The sequence below is a fragment of the Equus asinus genome, chromosome 21 (assembly GCF_041296235.1).
Source record: "Equus asinus isolate D_3611 breed Donkey chromosome 21, EquAss-T2T_v2, whole genome shotgun sequence".
NCBI classification, from domain to species: Eukaryota; Metazoa; Chordata; class Mammalia; order Perissodactyla; family Equidae; genus Equus; species Equus asinus.
The window spans coordinates 92,148,976-92,156,837 of NC_091810.1; the positions used below are offsets into that span (position 1 = coordinate 92,148,976).

General features: G+C 54.2%; 1 protein-coding gene across 1 annotated transcript; it reads left to right on the plus strand.

The window, feature by feature from the left end:
- Positions 1-2,506: 2,506 nt before the first annotated feature.
- Positions 2,507-6,964, plus strand: ZIC1 (Zic family member 1). Its single transcript, XM_044755208.2, has 3 exons — positions 2,507-3,650; positions 5,068-5,231; positions 5,772-6,964. The coding sequence occupies exons 1-3, from the start codon at positions 2,669-2,671 to the stop codon at positions 5,967-5,969; spliced, it is 1,344 nt and encodes a 447-aa protein (XP_044611143.1). The 5' UTR covers positions 2,507-2,668; the 3' UTR covers positions 5,970-6,964.
- The last annotated feature ends 898 nt before the right edge of the window (positions 6,965-7,862 follow it).

Below are 7,862 nucleotides of genomic sequence, written 5' to 3' on the forward strand. Positions count from 1 at the left end.
TGTGAAAGGATGAGTTGAGGTTTCTTTGTCTGAGAAAAGAGTTTAGGGCTCTGATTCAGCTGCAAGGAAGCCAAATGAAGTTAGAAACAAAGGGCAAATTGAAAGATTCCGACTCTTGGCTTTTTGTGTTTTCCTTACTAGAAAATAATTAGACCTAATGAATATGCAGACGCTTCAGCTAAACCCTCGGCCCCGGGCTTCTGGGTTTTAAACAGAGCTGCGGAGAAATGCAACCTTCATTCCCCAAGCCCCCCTCCCCCGCATCCGAGTGCATTTTTTGAAATGCATAAATGTTGCTTGCCTTAATTGATTGAGTCACAGGGATTTTTTTCCTGCTTTTAAGTGCCATACTCCTCTACCTTTCAACAATCATTTTAATATATAGTCAATGGCTCTTTGTGGACGGGACAAAAAGCAACTACGCGCAGTTGTTGAATAGACTTTGCGCTGGGCAAAGACAGGTTAATGGAGGGCCGCATCGCGAAAACAAGCGAGTGTTGTATGTTTGCACTGAATCCAAATGTCTGCATTTTCCTAACTAAATCAAAGGGAGTGTTATTTCTTTTTCTGCTCACTCATCTGAAGGTAAGTAAATTTTCTCTGGCGATCAAAAGCCTGGTCGGCAACAAAGACCGCGCCCGCTTTTTCCACCGTCCTGGTGTGGCGAGTTGCGGAATTTCAATGACGGTGACAAGGGTGACTGATTTGTGAACTAGAAAAGGTTTGAATGTCACAAAATTTACATTGGTCCTATCTTTCGGGGATTTAAATACCAAAAAAGTATTCGGGGATTTCTAGGGAGCTTTGGGCAGTCCTGAGGAACAATGGCGCGTTGGGAAATTTACAGTTTTACCTGAATGAAAGGGGCCCGGGTTGGGAACAGGAGTGCAGAGGAAGGGGGTTAGCGGGGGCAGATGAGGGAGGGGGACTAGGGAAAAGGGAAAAAAGAGAAGAATAACACGGGAGAAGAAAAAAGAAAAATCGGCAACAGTGTTTCCAATTTGCCATTAAAAAAACAAACCTCAATAACCTAGGAAGTTAAGAGCTCTCATCCGTCTGTGCCCATTTGGGAGGGGAGAGCAGGAAGCATGATTGATTTGTTAAAAGTGAGAAAATCGAGGCAACCGGTTATCCTGAGAAATCACATTTCTTGTAAAGAGAGATTGGCGTGCCCGTGTGCTCCCAAGATCCTAAATTATAAACAGGAGGACAAGGCAAGAGGGAAGCAAACTTCAAAAGGAGCAAATAACAAAAGCCTCCTTTGCTGCCCTGGAAAGGGGGGAGATGGGGGAAGAAAGAAAAGAAAGTTGCTGAATCGGGACATTCTGGAAGTGCCTTAGCTGTATTTGCCAGCCCCATCCCCGCCTCCTGCTCTCGGAGATGCCCGAAGTCGCTAAATGCTCAGCTAAGAGCAGGTCTGAAGAAGTACAAGATAGAGAAAGAGATAGAGACAGAGATGGAGACAGAGACAGAGACGGAGATAGAGATAAAGGTAGAGATAGAGACGGAGGTGGAGGTGGAGGTGGACGTGGACAGGGAGAGGGAGAGGAGAGGCAGAGGGAGATGGGATGGAGAGAGAGAAGGATAAGGAGCGGGATGAGAGAGGGAGAATGTATATGACTGTGAGAAGGAAAAGAAATCGTGGCAAAACATTTTTTCCATGAGAAGAGGGAAAAAATTTGGCTAAAAAAAAAAAAGTTGCTACTCCTGGCAGCCCTGTTTGTCAAAAGGGGATGTCAAGCGCTTTACAATACCTGGGATTGATGAGGCGGGCGGGCCAATGAGCGGCGCGCGGCGCCTCGGCGCGCCCTCCGTTGGCGCGGCGGCTGCCGGCGGGGGGAGTGCGGGTACACCAATGGGCGCCCGCGTCAGCAGCACGTGACGCCTCCCCCTGCTCCCATTCATCAAGGGGGGGACGGTGTCGTCCTTTCAATTCATTTATCTGCAGGAATGATTGCTGCTATCAGTCTCGCGCTCACCGCCCGGCTGAGGAGGTGAAAGTTTCTCCCCAGGAAGATAAACCGCAAAAGACAATATTGTGCATGATTTGCGCCTTTTCTTTGGCTTTTTCTTTCTTTCTTTTTTTCTCCCCCCCTTTTTTTTTTTTTTTTTTGCAAAAAGCAGAGGGGGAAAAAAGGAGACTGAAGGAGCGAGGAGGCGAGCCTGAGAGAAAGGAGAGAGAGAGAAAAGAAAGGGCGAGGGGCTAGTGGAGAAGTGAGGAGGGGCGTACGGCGCGAGGCGGAGAGAGGGCGAGCAGTCGCGGCTCCGGCGCTCACATTCCTCTATGCTACAAATCCGGGAGGAAGTTTTTCTGGGGGGCTGAGATGCTCCATGCCTTTCCCTGGGCAGTCCTGACGCGGAGTCCTCTCGGCAGAGACTGAGCGGCGAGGAAGTGCGAGCCGGGCCGGCGGGGTCTGCTGGCGCCCGCCTTGCTCGCGGCCCGCAGCTGTCCGGCTTCCCCGCGCTTGGCCGGGCGGGCGCCCCAGTGCGCCGCGCCGCTGCCTGCGGGCTAGGACTTCGCGAGGTGGGTCGACTCCTCCTCCCTCCTCTTCTTCTTCCTCCTCTTCCTCCGCCTCCCGTTCCTCCTCCTCCTCCTCCTGATTTTCCCTCCTCGGCGGGCGAGGGTGGGGGGGGCGGGGGAGGCCGGGGCTCGCCCCGAGCAGCCACGATGCTCCTGGACGCCGGCCCCCAGTACCCCGCGATCGGCGTGACCACCTTTGGCGCGTCCCGCCACCACTCGGCGGGCGACGTGGCCGAGCGCGACGTGGGCCTGGGCATCAACCCGTTCGCCGACGGCATGGGTGCCTTCAAGCTCAACCCCAGCTCGCACGAGCTGGCCTCGGCCGGCCAGACGGCCTTCACGTCGCAGGCGCCCGGCTACGCGGCTGCTGCGGCCCTGGGCCACCACCATCACCCGGGCCACGTCGGCTCCTATTCGAGTGCAGCCTTCAACTCCACGCGGGACTTTCTGTTCCGCAACCGGGGCTTTGGTGACGCGGCGGCGGCGGCCAGCGCACAGCACAGCCTGTTCGCCGCTTCGGCCGGGGGCTTCGGGGGCCCACACGGTCACACGGACGCCGCGGGCCACCTCCTCTTCCCTGGCCTTCACGAGCAGGCGGCGGGCCACGCGTCGCCCAACGTGGTCAACGGGCAGATGAGGCTTGGCTTCTCGGGGGACATGTACCCGCGGCCCGAGCAGTACGGCCAGGTGACCAGCCCGCGTTCGGAGCACTATGCCGCGCCGCAGCTGCACGGCTATGGGCCCATGAACGTGAACATGGCCGCGCATCACGGCGCCGGCGCCTTCTTCCGTTACATGCGCCAGCCCATCAAGCAGGAGCTCATCTGCAAGTGGATCGAGCCGGAGCAGCTGGCCAACCCCAAAAAGTCGTGCAACAAAACTTTCAGCACCATGCACGAGCTGGTCACGCACGTCACCGTGGAGCACGTCGGCGGACCCGAGCAGAGTAACCACATCTGCTTCTGGGAGGAATGTCCGCGCGAGGGCAAGCCCTTCAAAGCCAAATACAAACTGGTCAACCACATCCGCGTGCACACGGGCGAGAAGCCCTTTCCCTGCCCCTTCCCCGGCTGCGGCAAGGTCTTCGCGCGTTCCGAGAACTTAAAGATCCACAAAAGGACGCACACAGGTAGGGAACCGCTGTTCTTGACCCCTTGCCCCATCCTGGGCCTGGGACCCGAAATCCGAAAGTCACGGCCCGGAGCGCGCAAACCCGGCCTTGGTTGGGTCTGCGCGTCAGCTTCAGCCGGCAGGCAGTGAAAGTGGGCGCTGGTTTCTAGTTTGAGGCTTGAAATTATGAAAAAGTATAGAGAGGCTCGGACGAGAAGGCTGTAGGGCTATAGACCTTAAAATGGGGACTGAAAAAAGGCCGGCGGAGCAGAGAGACAAACCCGGGTTTGCGGAGCCGGTGATGCGCGCGAAGCCGGGAGAGGCGGCCGGCTCCCGGCGGCGGCGGCGGAGGCCCCGGCAGCTCCAGCTGCAGACACATCTAAACGTTTGCTTCCGGCCAACATCCCTCACTGCGCGCTTTAGTGAGGACTTTGCCAAAGGGAGGAACTGAGGAAATGGGAGGAGATCGGAAGAAGGGGCGCAGAAAGAAACAAAACCAGAAAAAGACAGGAAGGCGGGGTGGGGTGGTGAAAGCAAGTAAGCCGGGCCTGAGGAGGCTTTCGGAGGCTTATGCATATTTAAAGAGCCCAGTTTTAGTAGTGACTTGTTTTTGCGTAGTCTTGAGGAGTCGGGAGAGTCGGTGGAAGACAGTGAAGTCCTTTTTGTCAATTAAATTCTGAGACGTGTTTTCAAAATAACCGAATACCCTGCGTTGGCCTTTAAAAATAAAGAGACCGGTCAGGAACAGTTAAAAAAAAGTTCGCGCCCAGCTCAGGACTGTAGTCTGGGTCGGGCAGGCCATCCTGGGCCGCTTGCTCCGACAAGGCCCGAAATCCGGTCCGCTTCCCTACTCTGGCGTGCCGGGGGCGTTTCTGAGAACCGCGTTTGGAACTCGGGGTTTAACGCCAGGAGTGAAGGAAGCGTTTGCGGCGCCGAGCTCTCGGCCCAGGTTACCTTATAAAATGTGAGTGTGTGTAGAGGGTGGGGGTGGGGGGAGGCGACGAAGGGGATGCGGAGCGTCGGGGAGGGGGGAGGGGGAGGAGAGAGGAGCAAAACAGCAGGAGAAGCAGCCCGCAATGTGAAAATTAGAAACCAAGGGCTAGGTAGACGCCGCTCCAAGTCGTCTCTCCAGCCCCGGGCAGAAAAAGCAGAGGCCAGACCTGCTGCTACTCTGGGATCTAAAAAACTACCACTGATACTAATAATAATGTAATAAAACCTGGATCTAATTGGATTAGGAGTTAAAATAGTTCAGATATTTATAATTCCACTGCAGATACATGACTCTATCGAATACCCGGGTTTTTGAGCCTGCAAAGCGCTAACCCTGGGCCGCTGCCATTTTTATTTTAATTTTTTTCCACTTGTGTAAATTTTAAAAATCAGCCACGGGGTTTGTCTGATGGGACCTCTCGCTTTCTCGCCTTTCGCACCAGGGGAGAAGCCTTTCAAGTGTGAGTTCGAGGGCTGCGACCGACGCTTTGCCAACAGCAGCGACCGCAAGAAGCACATGCACGTGCACACGAGCGACAAGCCCTATCTTTGCAAGATGTGCGACAAGTCCTACACGCACCCCAGCTCGCTGCGCAAACACATGAAGGTAATCGCCGCGCTGTCGCCGCCCGCCTTGGCGCCGGGAGCCCGCTGCGCTCTGCGGCCGGGGCCGGGCGGTGGCGGGTGCCGGCGGAGGCGGAGAGGCGGCGGGTCGGCGCTGGCGAGCGGGCCGGGGGGAGAGGGCGGGGCGCAAAAGGGGACGCGGCCGCCGGCCGTTCTGAGTCTGCTGTTTGATGGTAAAAGTCCAGCCAAGCGAGCGCCGGAGCCGCGGCCCGACCGAGCGCGCCCGGCTGGGGAGCGTCCAGGCGCCGCCATTGTGCGGGCCGCGTCGGGAGGCGGAGCGGGGCTCGCGCGCGCGCTGCCCGGGCCCTGAGCCGACGCCCCGAGGGCCGCCCCGCCTCGGCCCAGACTGCAGCCTGCGCGGCCCGCGCCCTTCCCTCGAGGGGCGACTTCGGCGCCGCCCCTCCCGGGAGCACGGCCGCGGCGGGGCCGGCCGGCCGTTCGGGCCTCCGTGCGCGGGGCCTCCGCGCCCCCGGCGGCGCCGCCCGGCCCTCTCGCCCGTAAAAACGCCGCTCTATTCCCGCAGGTCCACGAATCCTCGTCGCAGGGCTCGCAGCCTTCGCCGGCCGCCAGCTCGGGCTACGAGTCGTCCACGCCGCCCACCATCGTGTCTCCGTCCACCGACAACCCGACCAGCAGCTCCCTGTCGCCGTCCTCCTCCGCGGTGCACCACACGGCCGGCCACGGCGCGCTCTCCTCCAACTTTAACGAATGGTACGTGTAAGTGGGAGCCGGCGCCGAACAAAGCCCTATTTAAGAGACTGCACGCGCGCGCACAGACCGTGCCCCGCGCCCCGGGGCCGCAGCAGTCCCGGCCCCCGCGATCCTAGTTTTTTTAAACCTGCCAATAGACCCAGAACCGAGTAAGAGAGAGAAAGCACCAGACCTTGACATTTTCTTCCTTTTTTCTTTCTTTTCTTTTTTTGGCAAAGGCTTGGTAGCCAAGGGGCGGGAGGGGGTCGAGGAGAAGGCGGCCGCCAGCCCCGAGGGCCGGTTTCTCGTCGGAATCGGAACGGGCGCTCTGGGCTTCGGCTTTTTGTGGTTTTTTTTCTCTTGCTTTGCATTCTTGTAAATACAGAATTATTAGCTTAAAACTGTACTGTTGGATTCTGTAAATAGTTCTATCTCGGTTGGAGCGGGCGGGTGGGATGGTGGCGTTGTGGTCTTTGCATTGGGGGAGGGGGGAGGGGCCGGGCGGGAGGGGGGAGGGGGAGGGGGGGTGGGCGGCCGAAAGCCAACTGTTTGTACTGAATGGCAAGAATGTTCTAGTAAATGTGTACCAAAATGTGAATTACTTTGTACGATTACAGTCTCCACGTCGACCTAACAGAATATTATTGGTATTAATGTGCTTTTTTTGTATAAAGTGCAAACATTTCGTCCCAAAGTCTAAGTACTTTAGTGCGGTAAAATGTCGTTTCACGTCCTGTCAAGAATTCGTATAGTACGAGCCTGGATCTGCGTGTCAAACTGTTCCATTTGTTTATGTAAAGTGATATTAAAAAAAGATATAAACTATAACTGTCCGTTGCTTTTGGCAAAAGATACAACCACATAATGTATATAATTCCTAGTTTCCATATTTATCCGCATGTAAAGGGCCGGTTTATTCATGTTACAGCTATTCAATATTTATGGCTAGAAGAACTCGTATGTACACTTTAGTTTCCAGAATTGTTTGGTAACCTTTCGTACCTTATTAAAGATTCTTAAATCTCAGTGATTGTGGTAGGAATTTCTTCTTCACCCCCAGCAACCTGCTGCCTCTTCTGCCAGCCTTAGTGGGTCTCGGGAAAGCCTTTCCAGACTCCCTCGCCTTCCCTTTCTGTCATCGCAGGTCGTATAAACGTGATAAATGAACGCTGCCCTGCTGGCTCTCTGAGAGGGTGTAATTAGTATTTATATCAAAATTTATGAAACAAATTTTCGGCCGCAGTATAATTTAAATGACCTTTGCAGACGTAGAATAACAACCATAAAAATAACAGAAATAGATTGCACAGGCGACATCAATATTAATGGAGGCGAATTGTCAGAAGCTCAGGGGCTCGCTCTGCAGCGTTGCAAATGAACTTGCAGCCGAGGGTGCCGCTGCCCCCCAAATTAAATTGCCCGGGCTGAAACCGAGTTGCAGATTTACAATATCATATTTTAAATTGCTGTCTTCAATTAAACCATTTATGGCCATAACTAATTTTCAGGATGTCGATGCATGCTTTTCCAGGCCTGCCTTCTTTGTACGAAAGTAAATGTCCATAAAGCGTTTTACTTATATTTCTTCAAACGTGATGCTAATTTAAATTAATTACTTCCTGTGATATGTTATTATTCCTATAATTTTGCCACTGTTATTAGTTCTCTCAGAAATACATCTAGGGAAGAGAATTATTTTATGTAATTTGATTATCTTTCTATCTCTTTTATTTATTTCTCATTTACTTAAGAAATCCGTTCCATTGGCTGGCGTTGATACAGTAAATTTGTAAATGAGGAGACAATGTAAAAAATCTAAATTACTTGTGCTTAATGACTGTAGCAGAACGCCTTTTCTCTAAATCAGATTGTCTTTCTTGCAGTTTAGTTTGATAGATTTGCAAGCTATGTTGCTCCCTCGAAG

Excerpts from the sequence above, each read along its gene's own strand:
- ZIC1 (XM_044755208.2), top strand. The coding sequence starts at position 2,669 with ATGCTCCTGGACGCCGGCCCCCAGTACCCCGCGATCGGCGTGACCACC. Across the intron at positions 3,651-5,067 it reads CCACAAAAGGACGCACACAG|GGGAGAAGCCTTTCAAGTGT; the intron begins GTAGGGAACCGC and ends CTTTCGCACCAG. Across the intron at positions 5,232-5,771 it reads CGCTGCGCAAACACATGAAG|GTCCACGAATCCTCGTCGCA; the intron begins GTAATCGCCGCG and ends CTATTCCCGCAG.